At 47.1% G+C, this 19,089-nt stretch overlaps 2 protein-coding genes across 3 annotated transcripts; one reads left to right on the top strand and one right to left on the bottom strand.

Annotated features, from left to right (window-relative positions):
• The first annotated feature begins 682 nt into the window (after positions 1-682).
• LOC100279517 (LRR receptor-like serine/threonine-protein kinase GSO1) lies at positions 683-5,461 on the top strand. Its single transcript, XM_020547654.1, has 2 exons — positions 683-4,669; positions 4,765-5,461. The coding sequence occupies exons 1-2, from the start codon at positions 1,258-1,260 to the stop codon at positions 5,094-5,096; spliced, it is 3,744 nt and encodes a 1,247-aa protein (XP_020403243.1). The 5' UTR covers positions 683-1,257; the 3' UTR covers positions 5,097-5,461.
• A 1,030-nt stretch (positions 5,462-6,491) lies between these two features.
• Positions 6,492-17,730, bottom strand: LOC100276162 (uncharacterized). Of its 2 annotated transcripts, NM_001360977.1 has the most exons (3): positions 17,458-17,628; positions 16,940-17,077; positions 6,492-6,745 (listed from the first exon to the last, which is right to left on the bottom strand). In NM_001360977.1, the coding sequence occupies exons 1-3, from the start codon at positions 17,546-17,548 to the stop codon at positions 6,732-6,734; spliced, it is 243 nt and encodes an 80-aa protein (NP_001347906.1). In that variant the 5' UTR covers positions 17,549-17,628; the 3' UTR covers positions 6,492-6,731. The 2 variants fall into 2 exon arrangements, with proteins under 2 accessions (NP_001347906.1, XP_008670423.1); XM_008672201.4 differs by lacking the exon at positions 6,492-6,745 and having other exon boundaries at positions 16,490-17,077; positions 17,458-17,730.
• Positions 17,731-19,089: the final 1,359 nt, after the last annotated feature.

Raw genomic sequence — 19,089 nt, forward strand, 5'->3', positions numbered from 1 at the left:
CCCGAGAACTCGGAACCTGACTATGCACCCGGGCAACGACCAGTTTGCATGAGGGAACAACCAGACTGGCTGAGGCGTCACGAAAAGCGCTAAGACCTCGGAGGAGTCAAACCACTCCTCCGAGGCCTCGGGGGCTACACCCGGCGGGTGCGCTCGCGCGCACCCACCGGAACGAAATACAACCGAGAAAGGCCGGTCCCCTTGCAAAAAAGTGCGACAAAAGCCTCCAAGCGAGTACCAACACTCCCTTCGAGGCTCGGGGGCTACTGTCGGGGACCATAATTAGGGGTACCCCCAAGACTCCTAATCTCAGCTGGTAACCCCCATCAGCACAAAGCTGCAAAGGCCTGATGGGCGTGATTTAGGTCAAGGCTCTATCCACTCAAGAGACACGATCTTGCCTCGCCCGAGCCCAGCCTCGGGCAAAGACAGCCGACCCAGGAGGATTCACGTCTTTGGATTTCTTTTTCCGTCTTTGGATTAAAATCCAACCAGTGCACGACGCCATCACGGATTCACGGTGCTCTCCCCCCTCCCATTTCTCATGGCAGTGGCACTCATTGGAGTAGTCATGTACGTAGATGGAACGTAACACAGCATCCATTGGTCTGGCCCCATGCCGCAGGTCAAATCATTCCATCCACTACATTCGTTTTCGTTCCCACAAGTCACGAGTCACAAACTCACTCACAACCATGGAGGGGCAGAGGGCCGAAGGCATGAAGGATTCTGAATCCATCAAAAGGACGCCAACCACTCTCTTTCTACGAACTCCATCTCTCTCCTCTGCCCCTCCAGTATCTCCACCTCCCCCTTCTCTCTCCTCGCCCTACTCTGCTCTACTCACTCCCCCAACTGCCAGCCGAATCCTACTATCCCCTCCTCTCCGAGCTCCGCCATTCCCCAAGCACAACAACTCCTTGCAGAGGCGGACGCAGTCGGTGACATCAATGCCCTGACTGCAGGCTGCCCTGCCCATGCACTGGGCGCCTCTGCTCTCTCTCACTCTCAGACACGACGCAGTCACCGACTCACCGCCACCTCCGTTAACTCCCTTGCCTGGTCGCTTCCCGACGCATACGTGCGCCCATGCACGCAACCGCCGCATACGTGCGCCTCCCTACTTGCCCCTGCCCTGCTCATGTACTCACCACAATCTTACGGGATCCCCAATCTTACACCTAGGAGGAGGCTACGACCTCAAGAAGCTCTGGGCTGTGGCGAGCTGCGAGCATTGAGTCGAGGGGCACCGAGAAGATGGCAATGGTGCGGCCATTCTTGGCGCCGCTGATGATAGCGGCGGTGTTTCTTCTTTCATGTATGGCGGCGGCGGCGGCAGACGACGGCGACGTAATGCTGCAGGTGAAGAGCGCGTTCGTCGACGACCCCCAGGAGGTCTTGGCGAGCTGGAACGCCAGCGCGTCAGGGTTCTGTTCCTGGGGCGGCGTGGCGTGCGACGCGGCGGGGCTCAGGGTCGTGGGCCTCAACCTGTCCGGCGCCGGGCTGGCCGGGACGGTGCCCCGCGCGCTGGCGCGGCTCGACGCGCTGGAGGCGATCGACCTGTCGTCGAACGCGCTCACGGGCCCCGTCCCGGCGGCGCTCGGCGGGCTGCCCAACCTCCAGGTGCTGCTGCTCTACTCCAACCAGCTCGCGGGCGTGCTACCGGCGTCGCTGGTGGCGCTCTCGGCGCTCCAGGTGCTCCGCCTCGGCGACAACCCGGGCCTGTCGGGCGCTATCCCGGACGCGCTAGGCAGGCTCGCCAACCTCACCGTGCTCGGCCTCGCCTCCTGCAACCTCACCGGCCCGATCCCAACGAGCCTCGGGCGGCTCGGCGCGCTCACGGCGCTAAATCTGCAGCAGAACAAGCTGTCCGGGCCGATACCGCGTGCCCTCTCCGGCCTGGCGAGCCTCCAGGTGCTCGCGCTCGCCGGCAACCAGCTCAGCGGCGCGATACCGCCGGAGCTCGGGAGGATCGCGGGGCTCCAGAAGCTCAACCTTGGGAATAACTCGCTGGTGGGCGCCATACCGCCGGAGCTCGGCGCGCTCGGCGAGCTCCAGTACCTCAACCTCATGAACAACCGCCTCTCCGGCCTCGTCCCGCGCGCGCTCGCCGCGATATCGCGCGTGCGCACGATCGACCTGTCCGGCAACATGCTCTCCGGCGCGCTGCCCGCCGAGCTCGGCCGTCTGCCGGAGCTTACTTTCTTGGTGCTATCCGACAACCAGCTCACCGGCAGCGTCCCCGGCGACCTGTGCGGCGGCGATGGAGCGGAGGCTAGTAGCCTCGAGCACCTTATGCTCTCCACGAACAACTTCACAGGGGAGATACCGGAGGGGCTCTCGCGGTGCCGGGCGCTGACGCAGCTCGACCTCGCTAACAACAGCCTCTCCGGCGGTATCCCCGCCGCGATCGGCGAGCTCGGCAACCTGACGGACCTTCTGCTCAACAACAACAGCCTCTCTGGGGAGCTGCCGCCAGAGCTCTTCAACCTCGCCGAGCTCCAGACACTGGCATTGTATCACAACAAGCTCACCGGTCGGCTGCCGGACGCCATCGGCCGCCTAGGTAACCTAGAGGTGCTGTACCTGTACGAGAACCAGTTCGCCGGCGAGATACCGGCGTCCATCGGCGACTGCGCGAGCTTGCAGCAGGTCGATTTCTTCGGGAACCGGTTCAACGGGAGCATACCAGCGTCCATGGGGAACCTGTCGCAGCTGATCTTCCTTGACCTCAGACAGAACGACTTGTCCGGCGTGATCCCGCCGGAGCTGGGTGAGTGCCAGCAACTCGAAATCTTTGATTTGGCCGACAATGCTCTGTCCGGGTCGATTCCCGAGACGTTCGGGAAGCTCCGTTCGCTGGAGCAGTTCATGTTGTACAACAACTCGCTGTCCGGCGCAATACCGGACGGCATGTTCGAGTGCCGGAACATCACGAGGGTCAACATCGCCCACAACCGCCTCAGCGGCAGCCTCGTGCCGCTCTGCGGCACGGCGAGGCTGCTGTCGTTTGACGCAACCAACAACTCCTTCGACGGCAGGATCCCCGCGCAGCTTGGCCGGTCGTCTTCGCTCCAGCGCGTGCGCCTGGGAAGCAACATGCTCTCCGGGCCGATCCCGCCGTCGCTTGGCGGAATCGCCACGCTGACCCTGCTGGATGTGTCAAGCAACGAGCTCACCGGTGGCATCCCAGCGGCGCTCGCTCAATGCAGGCAGCTCAGCCTCATCGTCCTGAGCCACAACCGCCTGTCAGGGGCGGTTCCGGGCTGGCTGGGCTCGCTGCCGCAGCTCGGCGAGCTGGCACTCTCCAACAACGAGTTCACCGGAGCAATCCCGATGCAGCTCAGCAACTGCTCCGAGCTCCTGAAGCTGTCCCTCGACAACAACCAGATCAATGGAACAGTGCCGCCTGAACTCGGCGGCTTGGTGTCCCTCAACGTACTGAATCTCGCACACAACCAGCTCTCAGGTCCGATTCCGACGACGGTCGCAAAGCTGAGCGGCCTCTATGAGCTTAACCTGTCGCAGAATTACCTGTCCGGCCCGATCCCTCCGGATATCGGCAAGTTGCAAGACTTGCAGAGCCTGCTGGACTTGAGCAGCAACAATCTCAGTGGCCACATCCCTGCATCGCTCGGCTCACTCCCCAAGTTGGAAAACCTGAACCTGTCCCACAACGCTCTGGTCGGCGCGGTGCCGTCCCAGCTCGCTGGAATGAGTAGCTTGGTGCAGCTGGACCTGTCCAGCAACCAGCTGGAAGGGAAGCTGGGCACCGAGTTCGGCCGGTGGCCGCAGGCCGCATTCGCTGACAATACAGGGCTCTGCGGTAGCCCCTTGAGAGGTTGCAGCAGCAGAAACAGCCATTCGGCGCTGCACGCGGCGACCATCGCGTTGGTGTCTGCGGTGGTCACGCTGTTGATTATCCTCCTGATCATTGCGATTGCGCTGATGGTGGTGCGCCGCAGGGCCCGGGGTTCAGGCGAGGTGAACTGCACGGCGTTCTCGTCGTCGAGCTCGGGCAGCGCAAACCGGCAGCTCGTCGTCAAGGGCTCGGCGCGGCGGGAGTTCCGGTGGGAGGCGATCATGGAGGCCACGGCGAACCTGAGCGACCAGTTCGCCATCGGGTCCGGCGGATCAGGCACGGTGTACAGGGCGGAGCTGTCCACTGGCGAGACGGTTGCCGTGAAGAGGATAGCGCACATGGACAGCGACATGCTGCTCCACGACAAGAGCTTCGCGCGGGAGGTCAAGATCCTGGGCCGCGTCCGTCACCGGCACCTGGTCAAGCTGCTCGGCTTCGTCACGTCCCGCGAGTGCGGCGGCGGCGGCGGCATGCTCGTGTACGAGTACATGGAGAACGGCAGCCTCTACGACTGGCTGCACGGCGGCAGCGATGGCCGGAAGAAGCGGACGCTCAGCTGGGAAGCGCGGCTCATGGTTGCCGCCGGGCTGGCGCAGGGCGTGGAGTATCTCCACCACGACTGTGTGCCCCGCATCGTGCACCGGGACATCAAGTCCAGCAATGTGCTCCTCGACGGCGACATGGAGGCGCACCTCGGCGACTTCGGCCTCGCCAAGGCCGTCGCCGAGAACCGGCAGGCCGCCTTCGATAAAGACTGCACCGAGTCAGCTTCCTTCTTCGCCGGATCATACGGGTACATCGCTCCAGGTAATTTCGACGGCAATCTGAAATGCTATAGAAACGCAGTAGCTCAGGCGACGCGGCCAGTTACTGACAGTGGACGTGCCACATTATCTCTGCAGAGTGTGCTTACTCCCTGAAGGCGACGGAGAGAAGCGACGTCTACAGCATGGGCATCGTGCTAATGGAGCTCGTCACCGGGCTCTTGCCGACCGACAAAACCTTCGGCGGCGACATGGACATGGTGAGGTGGGTGCAGTCGAGGATGGATGCGCCGTTGCCAGCAAGGGAGCAGGTGTTCGATCCTGCTCTGAAGCCGCTGGCGCCGCGTGAGGAGTCGTCGATGACGGAGGTGCTGGAAGTGGCGCTCCGGTGCACAAGGGCGGCGCCGGGTGAGAGGCCGACCGCGCGGCAGGTCTCCGATCTGCTGCTTCACGTTTCACTCGATTACTGACGCGTCTGCGAGATGAATTAGACTTTGTTCGTTTGTGTCGGATTGATGGGTCAGAACGATTCCTAACCGGATTGTTTCTCTAATTTATATAAACTTTGATTAGCTAGAACGATTTCGGGTGTAATCCGACACAAACAAGACTTTAGGATTTGAAAAGTGGGCTGGATTGTCTTAGCAGCCGCTTTGACTGAGTCGTGCTTCAGCTAGCCTATCTTTAATTCAAGAAATTAGGGCGAGCGGGGAAGAATGCCCTCCAAAATTGGATCGCTTAATTTCAAATTTTGAGCTCCCTTGTACAATCATCATTTGGAAATGTCCAGCAACGAGGCATACCAAAGCATCAATGATTGAGATCCTTTTGCTAATCATTCTGCAGATAGCTGAACACAGACGTGTAAGAGACTAAGGCCCCGTTTGGTTACATGGACTAATCTTTAGTTCTTAGTTTTTAGTTATGCTAGTACTTTTTTTTGCTAGGTAAGGACTAAAGTAAAGACTAATTAATTTTAGTCTCTAGTCCTTCACATGGGTGCTAAAAGGAACTAAATGACGTCATTTATTCTAATTACCCTTGCATTGAGAATCTGTACAACATTTCAGTCTTTGTACAACATTTCAGTCTTTGTGTACTTCATTTAATAGTCCTTGGAATCAAAAGGTAGGGACTAAAGTTTAATTCATGGACTAAACTTTAGCCCTAGGACTACCAAATGGAGCCTAAAGATTTGTTTAATTCCTTTAGTTCAAAGACTAAGAGACTAAAGTTTAGTCCCTTACTCTGTTTGGTTTTAGGACTAAAAGTATTCAAAACACTCTAGCATAGCCCTAGGACTAATGGAATCAAACGGGGCCTAAAGGTTTGTTTAATTCCTTTAGTTCAGAGACTAAAGCTTAAGAGACTAAAGTTTAGTCCCCTACCCTGTTTGGTTTCAGGACTAAAAGTATTCAAAACGTATTAAATGGCTCATAAGAAGACCAAAATATCATTCAACATTCTACTGTCATTAGTGTAACTGAAATAAATGAAGGACAAAAGATGAAATTAATATGATTTAGTTCCTTTTAGCCACCTCTTGATGGACTAGAGACTAAAACAATTTAGTTTCTATTTTAGTCTAACCGTTTAGTAATTTAGAGACTAAATGGAACTAAAATGTTTAGCAATTTAGAGGCTAAATGGAACTAAAATGCAGCGACTAATTAGTCCCTCAAACCAAACATTGCCTAACAGTAAAGTGCTCATAGGACAACATGGCTCTAGAATACTTGATAGGAAACCTTGGCAAACCAGGTCTTGGCGAATCATTATGTCCAATGAAAAAAAAGAGTAATGAATGAAATGTCACTAGACAGGAAGAAGAATGGAAGAAAAAAGTTGGCATTGCAAAAGCACAGTCACTATAACTGAGTAATTTTGCATCAGAGAAAGTAAGCGATCATATTCAAAGCCCATAATTTGTAGCTTACAATTGTGATCCATCAGATCCATTGGGCAACGACATTTTATTACAAGGCCACAGTTGAAATGTGGAAGCTGAGGCAACAACTAAGTCATGGGGGATCCACAGTCCTGACCATGTGTACTGACAACATGTTGCAAAAAAATACAGGTCACTGACAAACAAATCTGAACAGCTATTCATCATCATCTGCACAAAAGGTGAAACGGAAAATGTGTTAGGTCCCATGACTACCAAACAGAATGGTTAAGACAGGCACCAGCTGTTCCCAGGGCCTCTTATGTTTTTATGTTATAGTAAATACTGGTAGAATGGTCAACTGTTTTCAGCCACTAAATAGATTCACAACTAGAAATACTGAAATAGCATCAACCAGGTATATGTTAGCCATGCAACCACATTTTTTTGCAGCTTTTGTTTTTCATCACCTTCTAGCTGTAAAATGGTAGTAAAGTCTTCCAATTTGCAGCTATACGAAATTCCTACTTGGGAACTTTGTTCTGGTTTAACATTCAATTTACAACCAGACTTAGATCCGTAGCCAAATATCAATTGAAGATATTAACTATTTATTATGTACTACAACTATCTAATATGATAAAGTTCGGTCATGTAGGCCAACATATTATAGATATCAAGCAACATTATAACACAAGACAAGCGTTTAAATCCACATTTTTTCTGGATTATTAAGGACTTCCCAGCAGTAAAGTGAGAATGAAATATATTATGCTCTTCGTCATAATTAAGCGGTTAACAAAGAAAATGCAGTCAATTTTTTTGGGTTTACAAGGAAGAATGTAAAAAAGGAGAAGCAAAAGTCAACAAAATATTAATGAGCTAGTGCAAAATGTGTGCAGATTCAAACAAGAATATGATATTAGGTTCAGACTTTGAGGCCTTTGAAAGGGACTGAAGTCATGTCACCTACTCCAAGTACTCTACTTATAATAGATATAGGGCCAAAGGTTGGAACTAAAACCATCTCTTGCTAGGTACCAATATGGCAGGACTAAACATTAAATGTCCCCAAAAGAAAATTTCTACATCGCCATATCAAATATGAATGATTGGGGCTCCTGATGGTGTAGTGCTATTAGAGAACAACATTCACACTAATCTTATTCCAATCAATCTTCAAAATACAGAACTCTGGAAACCCACTAAGTCAAAAGTTTACTCTATTAGTCCAAAATACATCTTATTCGAATCAGATACTGTGAAACACACAGTAAAAAACAAACAATACTAAATTGTGACACTAGCCCTTTTGTATTACACTAGCAAGGATGACTGTGGATATTCACACCACACAAAAAGGAATTTATGAAGAAATGTAGTTCATGGGAACTGTGTTCCATTTCCATTTTATGCAAGATCCTGAATTCCTGGTACAGAGACTTAAAGATTTCCATATCTGAGCAAATTGTGATACATCAGTTTTGTTTCACACTTGGAAAGTCAAAGTATAGATTCTGTAAATCTCTTTATCTTTGCTATCAGCAAGGTAGATGTTGGGGACCTTCGGCATCCGAAGGTCCTCAAAAACAGGATTTAATAGTGTTTCTGGATTATAATGTGTGAACAGGTATCTTCGGACTCAAGTCAGGCATCACAGTAGACCAGAATAATACGAAGGTTGGTGAAGCGCCGAAGGTGTAAACAGGAAAGCTTCGGCGAGACAGCAGCAGTTGAAACCGACTTAAAGATGAAAAGGCTATTTAGACCTCGACAGATTACTATAGGATTATTATCAAATGTAAAGGGCATTAATGTAATTTTGCACGGGCTGCGTCCCGTGCCTATAAATAGGTGAACAGTACTCCCGTACTGTTCACGCTGACTTGGCATTCGCTTTTTGCGTCACGCTTGTACTGTCATTTCATTCCGATTGAAGGTACACTTGTAATTCAACGATATTTCTGTTTATACCTAATAATAATATATAATTGTCCATGTTGTCTTTTATATTCTTTATATTTCATCCTTCGTCATTGTTTAATGAATTTATGAAGGTACGTCCTTCATAACCTTCGTCCGTAAACCATTATATCCTAAGGGAAATAATGCTTCGGAGGACGAAGGACCTTAACGATTAACATTTTCTATGTTGTCTTGTTCTTAACTCATAGCACTTGAGAACAAGTCCCCAACATTGGCGCCCACCTCCGGTGAACTCACTTCCACTCTGAGTTTTTTGAACACCTTCGGCGATCATAAACTTTCGTTATGGCGCCGAAGAAGGCTTCAGCGACTGGGGCTGCAGCTCTGCAACCATTGGACCACAATCAGGAGACAGTCTCCCTGCGGGAGGCCCGAAGCCAGAAAAGGAAGGCTGTAAGCCCGACACCACCAGAGGACGAGATAGATCAAGAAATCAGAGATATGGAGATGCTTCATCAACAAGTACAGAGGAAGAAAGAAAAGATGGCCAGGCTAGCTGAATTGCAGAGACAGATAGACGAAGCCTCTGAAGAAGTTCGTCATCTTGCCCAGGATGAGCAGCACCGAAGGCCTCAACACCAAGATCTTCATCAGGAGGGTTTTCCCAACGAAGATGACTGGTATGACAATTTCCATCATGGGAATTTCGTTTTTGATGATGCTTCTCCTCTGTCCGCTGAGCTGCAGGCTACACCTTGGCCTCCGTCCTACAAGCCGCCCCAGCTTCCCGTATTCGATGGTCACTCAGACCCGAAGCAGTTTTTGATGAGCTACGAAGCAACAGTATCTTCGTATGGTGGCAATGCTTCAGTCATGGCCAAATCTTTCGTTATGGCTGTCAGGAGTGTTGCTCAAACCTGGTATTCCTCCCTTCGACCAGGAACGATCACTTCATGGCAGAAGCTGAAGGATTTGTTGTTAACTAGCTTCCAAGGATTTCAGACGAAGCCGGTCACTGCTCAGGCTATGTTCCAGTGCACCCAAGATCACGAAGAATACCTTCAGGCGTATGTCCGAAGGTTCTTGCGTTTGAGGGCACAGGCACCAACGGTGCCCAATGAAATTGTCATTGAGGCCATGATCAAGGGACTTCGACCAGGACCGTCAGCTCAGTACTTCGCTCGGAAGCCTCCTCAAACTTTGGAGAAGCTGCTCCAGAAGATGGACGAGTACATTCGGGCCGATAATGATTTTCGCCAAAGAAGGGAGGAGGCTTTCAGGTTTTCTGAAATGACCAGGGGCTTCGGAGGGAGGTTCTACCCGAGGCACGTGAGATCAATTCATAACTCTACACAAAATGATGATAGAGGAAGCCAACAGCAAAGGCCACAATGTTCCTCACAGGCTTCGGGGCAACAGCAAAGCTCCTTCCGACCACCAGCTCCAAGAGGCAGAGGCGCCAGGGGCTTTGGAGGAAGATTTGGCGATCAACCAAGAAGAATCTTTTGCTTATTCTGCGGTGAGAACAAAGGCCATACTACCAGGATGTGCCATGTTACTATTCAGAAGCAAAAGGAAATAGCTGAAGCAGCAGCACAACAAGCTCAACCGAAGCAGGTCATGCATACAGCTTCGTATCATTCGCCCTACATCCCAGAATATGTGGGCAATCATCCTGCAGTTTCTGTTGCTTCGGCAAGTCAGCCTCAAGCTTCCTGGCAACAGCCTCCGCCTCCACCTCCGTTGCAACAAGGCCAGCAGCCAGAAGGGAGCCAGTATGCTCCACACCAGAGGGACTTCAGAGAGCAGTCCGAAGCTCGTACAGTCAATAGCACTGTGCCAGAGTCAAAGCACATCTATTGACAAATATCCTACCTTAATAGCAATCTTTTTCATTCAGTTTTATTTTCTGTAATAAAGGACATTGTTTAGGTTTCATGTAATTAGTTTCGTTGATTCCTACAAGGAAAATATATTTTCTTCACAGGCTTATATTGATTAAAATTCAAAGACTTGTGATAACAAAGACGACCTTCGACCTATCGAAAATTCTTCGAAGCAACAAAAAGTCGTTCTAAGGAACGCAGAGTAAGTTTACCGAAGTCACAAAAAAGTCGTTCCAAAGGGAGCGCAGTGTAAGTTTTCTGCTCCAAAGTCGTTCCAAAGGGAATGCAGAGCATACAGCGAAAAGTCAACGCTGATACCGCCTAAGTAAAAGGCGAAGCGCGAAAAGTCAACGCGAATACCGCTGAAAGTAAAAGGCGAAGAAGCTCCTAAGGGAGGCTTGCAGCGAAAAATAAACGCTGATTCCGCTGAAGTAAAAGGCGAAGAAGCTCCTAAGGGAGGCTTATAAAAGATTGTGTTTTATTGCAGGGATGCGTATGTATCTTCGGAGTAAACATCATCTCACATAACATAACATCATCGCATCATTTCGCATAGCATAAGCATCATACATCATTTTGCACATGACACAAGAGGTGGACACATTATCAATCTACGGAAGAACGCTTTGAAAAAAGAGAGAAATCAGTCACAAAAAGATACATCATTGATCTTCGGAAGGGTAGCTTCGGAAAATATTTTTACGAAGCCTGGATATTATTCATCAGAACATTGGATATTGTTGTGACAATGAAAAATTCTTCTTCACGAAGCATGAAAAGAAGGGAAGGTGTTTTTTCGTCAAAGACTCAAAAGCGGTACGTGTAAAGTTTCATGCATCGTAAAGAATTGACTAACAAAAATAGGTATATTACATTTGCAGTTACAAAATGTTACAGTATATTACATTTCAGAAGTTTTCACAAAAATATTTAATCTTCTCTCAAAACGACTTCTGCAGCCTCATTCAGGAGCCGTTTGACGACTTCGTCCATAATATCTTCAGCCATCTTTTTAATTTCGTCGTCTCCTTTCGGCTGAGGGCCCGAAGACGTTTTAGCAGGATCTGAAGTAAGACAGGATACGGCTACATTGCTATTACAAATCGCAAACAAATCTTAAAGGCTAAAGATTACAACACAATAAAAACTATTAGTTAATACCTAATTGACCTTCGGCCTCTGCGCTTTTTTCAGCAGCCTCAGCTACTTCTCTAGCATCGTGAATGCCCTTTTCACTTCTTCGAATAATTTCTCCGGCCATTTCTCGGCCACCATTATCCCAGATATCGGTAAAAAATTTTCCACCAATTATACTAGCTTCGGCCGAAGGATCTCTCGCATCTTCAAAGGACAAAGCAGCCTCGGACTGTGCTAAAATTTTTACATGTTCGCAGCCCTTCTTCTCTAAGATGGTGGCAATCCCTCTGGCACCAGAGAAGGCACATATATCTCCTCGGCTATTTAAAATTTCTTCGAAGGCCTCAGCTTCGTGGTCGATCCACTCGATGGGACCTTCGGGATTGCCTCTCGTAAAGTTTTCTTCGCTTGAGAAGGCGCCAACCCTGGCGAAGCTAGCTTTTAACTTCTTAACGCACTCTATAGATTTGTTATAGCATCTCTTTCTGGACGAACGAAGCTCTTCAACAGTTATTTCTAGGTGATCAGCACATTGGTCGCTGAGTTCTCGCTTTGTTTCTTCAAGTATGCGTTCTTCCTTGGCTCTGGCCAGTTGTTTCCGAAGATCTTCAATTTCCCGCTTCTGAGCTTCAACTTGACCTGTAAAAGCAACTTCGTCTTCCTTTATTTTATTTATCAATGAGTGTAATATTTTATCTTTTTCAAGACCTTCGTTCCTCAGTTCAATAACTTCGGAACGAAGGTTGCTCAGGGCTATAGAACACCCTTCGTCTTCAGCATCTTTCTGTGCCCTAAGGGCATTGCTAAGTATCAGGCCCTGCAAAGAGAAATATGTGTGCGTCAATAGGTTTAAACAAACGAAAAATTTTGGACTCAACAAAAAATACAAGGATTTCATTTGTCGCACCTTTAAGCTATTGTAAGCTAGGCTGTCGGCCAGATCGTTCTTCGACAGCATCGAGAGCCCGTCTTCTAAAGTTGGGAATCCGAAGCTCCTGCTCATCTCCCGGCAGACAGAAATTTCCTTGCTGTCGGGAAGACAATACAAGAAGTCTTCTTCTCCACTGCCATTGAATATTAACGCCCCCTTTGGATATTTCAGTTTTTGGGCGTAGTGCTGGGCCTCTTGCTCTTCTTTTTCTGATAGTTTTTTCCCCGAAGCATGACGAAGAATATAATCACGAACTTTGGGGGATGCTTCGGGGGCAATGACACCGGTTTCTTCAACAAAAGTTGGCTTTGTTATTTTTTCTGCCTCACTTTCTAAGGATTTTATCTTTGTAGGCTCTGAGGGCCCAGCTTCGGCTTCAGTCTCTTGCCCGGGAGCTTTAGAACCAGAAATTTCAGTTGTTGTTTCAGAAATGACAGCAACCCTCTTCGGAGGTGTGCTTGAAGATTTGATCGTTTCCAGTACATCTAGCACATTGGCCATTCTCTTTCTTTTTGGAGTCACTGCTGGCACTTTTTGATTTTTTACTGCAGGACTCAAAACTTCTGATGTTTTGGATCCCTCAGTTGCTTCTTTTACCTCTTCCATTTTTTCTGTGGACGGCGCTTCGGCCTTCTCTTTCGTTTCTGATAACAAAATCTTTGATTGTTCCAATTCTATCTTTGTTGGCACTTCGGCCGTTTCTGCGACTTCTGGCAGCATGGTTGGCTCAGCTGGTTTTTCGGCTTCGGTGGCCGAAGAAGTTTCTCCGGTAAACTCAGGCACCGAAGCTGGTTCAATATAGCGCGGCCGATGTGTAAGGACCTTTATCTTCTTTCTTTTCGGTTCTGGCTCGCTAGGAGCAGTTGCAGCTTCTTCTTTTGCAGAGGTTGTGTTTTTTCTCTTCTGCCTTCGAATGGGATAGCAATAGTCAGGGTAGACAAACCCGATTGCATCAAATACCCGATTCAGCCTCTTCTTTTTTCGGCCTCCGAAGGCTGCTGACATTGCAGTGTCTTCGGCTTTCGAATAAGCCCCAAGCAGTTCATCACTTAAATTTTCAATACTTTTTAACCAGTCATCATCTGGCTCAACGAACTTATCTCCAAATTTAAAAGTGTACTTCAACCTGATAAGTCCACCTTCGTCGGCCTCTTTTACGGTTTCTTGTGGCATTTCCCATTTCTCCGCGAGCGGCCATACCCTGAAGGCGATATGCTCTTGTACTAAGTCTCTCGTTCCAATGAAAGAGCAGACTGCGCCGAAGGCCCTCTGGCATTCTTCGGCAGCTTCATTCATTTCAACCTTCGGCCTCCGAAGGCCGAAGCTTTGCCAGATAGGGCGCATAATTATACCTTTGATATCTTCTCGTATTGTCAGATCATTCTTCACATAAAACCATTCTGTCATCCAGTCGCCGGGCCATCTCTTCCGAAAGGTTGGCACGGGGCAGCTTGACCCGGACCGAGAAACAAAACTGTAGCAACCAAAATTATTGTGATACTGTTCCTTACCCCAAGGTTTTGTCTCATATGATAATTCGTGTATATTACAGAAGCTTTTTGCATCAGGCTTCAGACCTTGGCTTCTCACGGCCCACACGAAGATATTCAGCTTTATAATTGCCTCGGGGGTAAGTTGATGGAGATAGATTTCGAATATTTTCAGCACCTCCACAACGAAGCTGCTCAAGGGAAATCGCAGTCCAGCTTTCAAAAAGCTTCAGTACACTACAACTTCATTCTCTTCGGGATGTGGGCAAGTTTTTTCCCCTTCGTCCGCCCTCACAATGGACAAATCCCGGAAATACCTTCCTCTCATATTAACAAGATGATTTTCTTTGATAGTTGATTTACCATAAACTGAATGGCTTGGTCGCCAGGGACGATCTTCGGAGTCCTCCCCACCACTGTCCACATCATAGCTGTCACTGTCACCAGTATCCTCAGACAAACCTTCCAGAATCTCCTTGGTGATTTTTTCTGTGTTGGTCTTTGACATCGCTATAAGAAACCCCAAATTTTTCTCTTCGTCGAGGCTCAGTTTCGTCTCAGCAGCAGTCTTCTTATCTTCGGACATCTTCGGAGACACTAAAAAACTATTTTCAAAGCCGAAGCTTCAAAACTAAAAGCTTAGCAAATCGTAGTGCACAAGAGCTAAAATTTGAGTGAGCGGGAGCAGTTGGCCAGGGAGCGTGTCAAATGCGTCTGCGGTATGGCCGTATTTATACGCCAAGTGCGTTGAAAATTGAAAGACCCCGCTTGTCAGTGAATGTTGCTATTCTAGCAAAGGGAAGGTGTTTTTTCGGACCTTCGGCGTAAAGCCTTCGTCCAGATCGCAATCTAAATTTATTATTTTGAACAAATTAATATTGCGAGGGGCTACTGTTGGGGACCTTCGGCATCCGAAGGTCCTCAAAAACAGGATTTAATAGTGTTTCTGGAGTATAATGTGTGAACAGGTATCTTCGGACTCAAGTCAGGCATCACAGTAGACCAGAATAATACGAAGGTTGGTGAAGCGCCGAAGGTGTAAACAGGAAAGCTTCGGCGAGACAGCAGCAGTTGAAACCGACTTAAAGATGAAAAGGCTATTTAGACCTCGACAGATTACTATAGGATTATTATCAAATGTAAAGGGCATTAATGTAATTTTGCACAGGCTGCGTCCCGTGCCTATAAATAGGTGAACAGTACTCCCGTACTGTTCACGCTGACTTGGCATTCGCTTTTTGCGTCACGCTTGTACTGTCATTTCATTCTGATTGAAGGTACACTTGTAATTCAACGATATTTCTGTTTATACCTAATAATAATATATAATTGTCCATGTTGTCTTTTATATTCTTTATATTTCATCCTTCGTCATTGTTTAATGAATTTATGAAGGTACGTCCTTCATAACCTTCGTCCGTAAACCATTATATCCTAAGGGAAATAATGCTTCGGAGGACGAAGGACCTTAACGATTAACATTTTCTATGTTGTCTTGTTCTTAACTCATAGCACTTGAGAACAAGTCCCCAACAGTAGATTGAAACATAAAAATAAAATTGCAGATCAAATTAGTGTACTAAGGTGTTCAAAAATCAAATGTGCAATTCTTTCCTCGAATATTGCATTAAGGATAAAAAGCTGGCGGTATAACAACTTACATGTTAAAATCAGAAGAAAATGATACAACATGTGCTAACTCTTATAGTAGGATTGCTGAAGGCTGAGGCAATATGGCAGATTATAAGCAAAAACTACTGACAACAGTAGATAAATGAATTTGCAAACATAACATGCCAAAGCATAAGAAGGGCAAGTGATAGAGCAATATAGGGATCAGAAGGACATACACATGGTTTTCATCAACTTGGAGAAGTCTTATGACAGAATACTAAGAAATGTTACGTGATGGACTTTGGACAAATATAAAGTTCCAACTAAACATGCTGGGTTCATTAAGGGCATGTACAACAATGTCGTGACTAGTGTTTGAACAAGTGATGGGACACAGATGACTTTCTTATTAAAATAGGACTACATCAAGAGTCAATTTTGAGGCCTCTTACCGTTTTGCCTTAGTGATGGATGAGGTCACAAGAGACATATAAGGGGATATCCCTTGGTATATACTTTTTGAGGACGATGTAGTGCTCATTGATGAAAGTCGGGCAGGATAATAGGAAACTAAACTTGTGGCATGAGACTCTAGAGTTCAAAAGTTTTAGATTCAATAGAAATAAAACAGAGTACGTGAGATGGGACTTCAACACTATACACAAGGAGATGTTAGTTTAAAAGGTCAAGAAATGCCCAAGGAGGATAACTTCCGTTATTTAGGATCAATGCTACGGAGAGATAGAGAGATAGGGGTATTGATTAGATGTTAGCCATAAAACAAAGCATGATGGAGGAAGTGGCACCAAACATTTGGCGTCTATGCAACCAGAGCATATCACGCAAACTAAAAGGAAACTTTTATATGACAGCAATTAGACCTGTTACATTGCATGGTGCAGGATATTAGGCTAAAAAGGCATCATGTTCAACGTTCAACAGATAATAAGTGTTGCGGAAATGTGTATATTATGTTGGATTTGTGGCTATATAAGAAGGGATCGAGTCCGAAATGATGATATACATGGGTACAGGTAGCACCAAATTGAAAAAAAAAGATTGTACAACATCAATTGAGATTGTTTGAATATATCCGATGTAGACCTCCAGAGACACCAATATATAGTGGGATACTAATACATGATAGTAATAGGAAGAGAGATAGGAGAAGACCGAAGTTAATATGGAAAGAGGAGACTAGAAAAGATGGAATATACTAAAGATCTAACTCTGAACAGAAATGAATAGAGAACAGCTATCGACGTGTATAAACCCTTAATTTGTGGCTTCAAACGATGATATACATGAGTACAGGTAGCACCAATTGAAAAAAAGTTTGTCCAACACCAATTGAGATTGTTTGGATATATCCGATGTAGACTTCTAACTTGGGCAAAGTCTTTGCTGTTGTTAAGATGCCATAAGCAAGTTAGCACTGTACCAATGTAGCGTTGCTCGTTGGCTAGCCTGGCGCGCTCAAGCATCTTGTCGAGGTCCTCCTTGAGCTTCTCGTCAAATTTTACCAGCTGGTTCACAAATACTGCACCGAGACCCATCCCCAACACATGCTCCCAAGGATCTATAACAATTTAGACACAATAAGCACGTGAGAATGAATCATCATATCTAAAAGGAGACTGGTACAAAGCACATACTGAAATCATGAATGGTAGGGTGGAATAGGGACCAAAGGGGTATCTCTTCGGCAGTATTGCCTCCTAAATCACGAAGAAATGGACTTCAACCCCAAAAAACAAGAACCATATCGCATCTAGGATCCCAAAGACCAAGGAAGGCGCCCAGACCAGACGAAACACCACGAGGGCAGGTGGAAATATCGCAGATCAGACGGAAATGGGGCGCCAGGACGACTCACGGAGCGCGGGACGCAATGCGTGATCAAGAAACGGAGAAATGAACAGGGGAATAGGAGAAAGGGAAGGGGAGAAAGGGATATACGGCGCATGTAGGGAAGCTTGCGGAGGGCGTTGGAGTACATCTGAGTGCCCAGTCCCAGGAGGGCGCCGATGATCGTCGGCGTCGCCGGCATCCTGCTGTTCTCCTGTCTCCTCGGGGCGAGGCTGCGGCGGTGGGGTGGACGACTGGACGGCAAGGTCGGGGAGAGTGCTGTGGGGACTTGTGAGTTGTGGCCGGAGAGGGACCTTCCTATCTGTTGGACTTCGTTGCTCTAGCCTGTGTGGGCCGCCAGTTGCGTAGGTCCAACGAGGGTGTGGTGCAGGCCGGAGAGCAAGAAGCCCATTGTGCTAAATACATGTTGCCCCAATTTGGCATTCGCAACTTCATTTGGTTTGCAATTTCCTCAGCATCGTTTTTAGTGTTCTTTTAAATAAACAGGGGCGTTGTGTTGTACTCCTTTACATCTAAATAAATATAAATATAAGATCTGTATCAGCCAAACTAACTAAAGTTTAACCAAAATTATATTGAATAGTGTTAATATTTATATCGTCAACTAAATTTATCATATTTGCTATTTAAAATATGATAGTTGTATAATTTAGATATAGAACATACTATCAAAAAAGGAAAATATTTTTTATACTAATCGCTTGTTTATTTTCTTTTTCCCAGAACTAGCTGACTAGCATATGACTCGTACTAACGCTATAATTCAACAACAGCAGAGAGAAAGGGTCGACAGCTACGGTGGTGACACGAGTGAGGGGACGCGGGGGTAGAGGGAGGGGAAGGCTGGGACTTCGAATGGGGGTAGTGGGGGATGAGGGATGAGAAATGATTTAAATAATATTGTACATTGGATTTGAGTGAACGAGATAAAAGAGTTATCTAGCGATTTGAATTATTGATTTTGATGTTGTGTTAAGTATAAGTGCAATTTGTCTAATGGATTTAATAAAAGTTATTGATGCGGGTGATTTGATTGGGTGGGTTTGTAAAATTTAAACTGGATCATAGTGGTATTCCGCATCCTCGGCAACCGGTACTTACGGCAATACTTCTTGCCGTCTCTCACTCTCTCTTGTTCCCGGCGAACTGGTGAGCTAGTGTGATTCACCGCGGTCGGTTATCTGAAACTTTATCTTGATTACTTACACACACTCATTATTATTTGTTGGTTTCTTCTCCGTGTGGTCGTCCATAAGCTAGCTCATCTGAAATTTTATCTTTAATTTGCAAGCAATCTAGTAACGAACTGCTGCAGCAGAAATCACACTTCTGCGCGCACTCAACTCATGCAAGAGGAACAAGTCTCAGTTACCAGCTGGCAGCAACACCATATACGTTTCAGCCTTTTAGTGCAGCCCTAGCAGCAAGAAATGCACTGTGCAAGGAACGTTGTTGAATTTTGTCAATTTATGCAGAGGCACACACAAAGTTTCTCCAACAACAAAAAAAATGCACTCTTCATATACTACTTGCAACAACACCTTAATTTGGTATCTTATCCAAGTATATGTGCACAATACCCTATATTATATTAGTATAATTCTGTCTTGCAAAGGATCTATATATATGTGTGTGTTATTTTAAAAATTCATTTTAACTCTTGTTTTTTATGTCTACAATCAAATAGACAATAATAAATCTAGACACATATATAAAATACAT

The sequence above is a fragment of the Zea mays genome, chromosome 2, assembly GCF_902167145.1.
Source record: "Zea mays cultivar B73 chromosome 2, Zm-B73-REFERENCE-NAM-5.0, whole genome shotgun sequence".
NCBI lineage: Eukaryota > Viridiplantae > Streptophyta > Magnoliopsida > Poales > Poaceae > Zea > Zea mays.

What these genes read in the sequence shown, in the direction of transcription:
- LOC100276162 (XM_008672201.4), bottom strand. Translation starts at nt 17,548, where the DNA reads ATGCCGGCGACGCCGACGATCATCGGCGCCCTCCTGGGACTGGGCACT. An exon ending in CAAGCTTCCCTACATGCGCC is followed by an intron (nt 17,078 to 17,457) that starts GTATATCCCTTT and finishes AAATTGTTATAG; the next exon opens with ATCCTTGGGAGCATGTGTTG.
- LOC100279517 (XM_020547654.1), top strand. Translation starts at nt 1,258, where the DNA reads ATGGCAATGGTGCGGCCATTCTTGGCGCCGCTGATGATAGCGGCGGTG. An exon ending in ATACGGGTACATCGCTCCAG is followed by an intron (nt 4,670 to 4,764) that starts GTAATTTCGACG and finishes TTATCTCTGCAG; the next exon opens with AGTGTGCTTACTCCCTGAAG.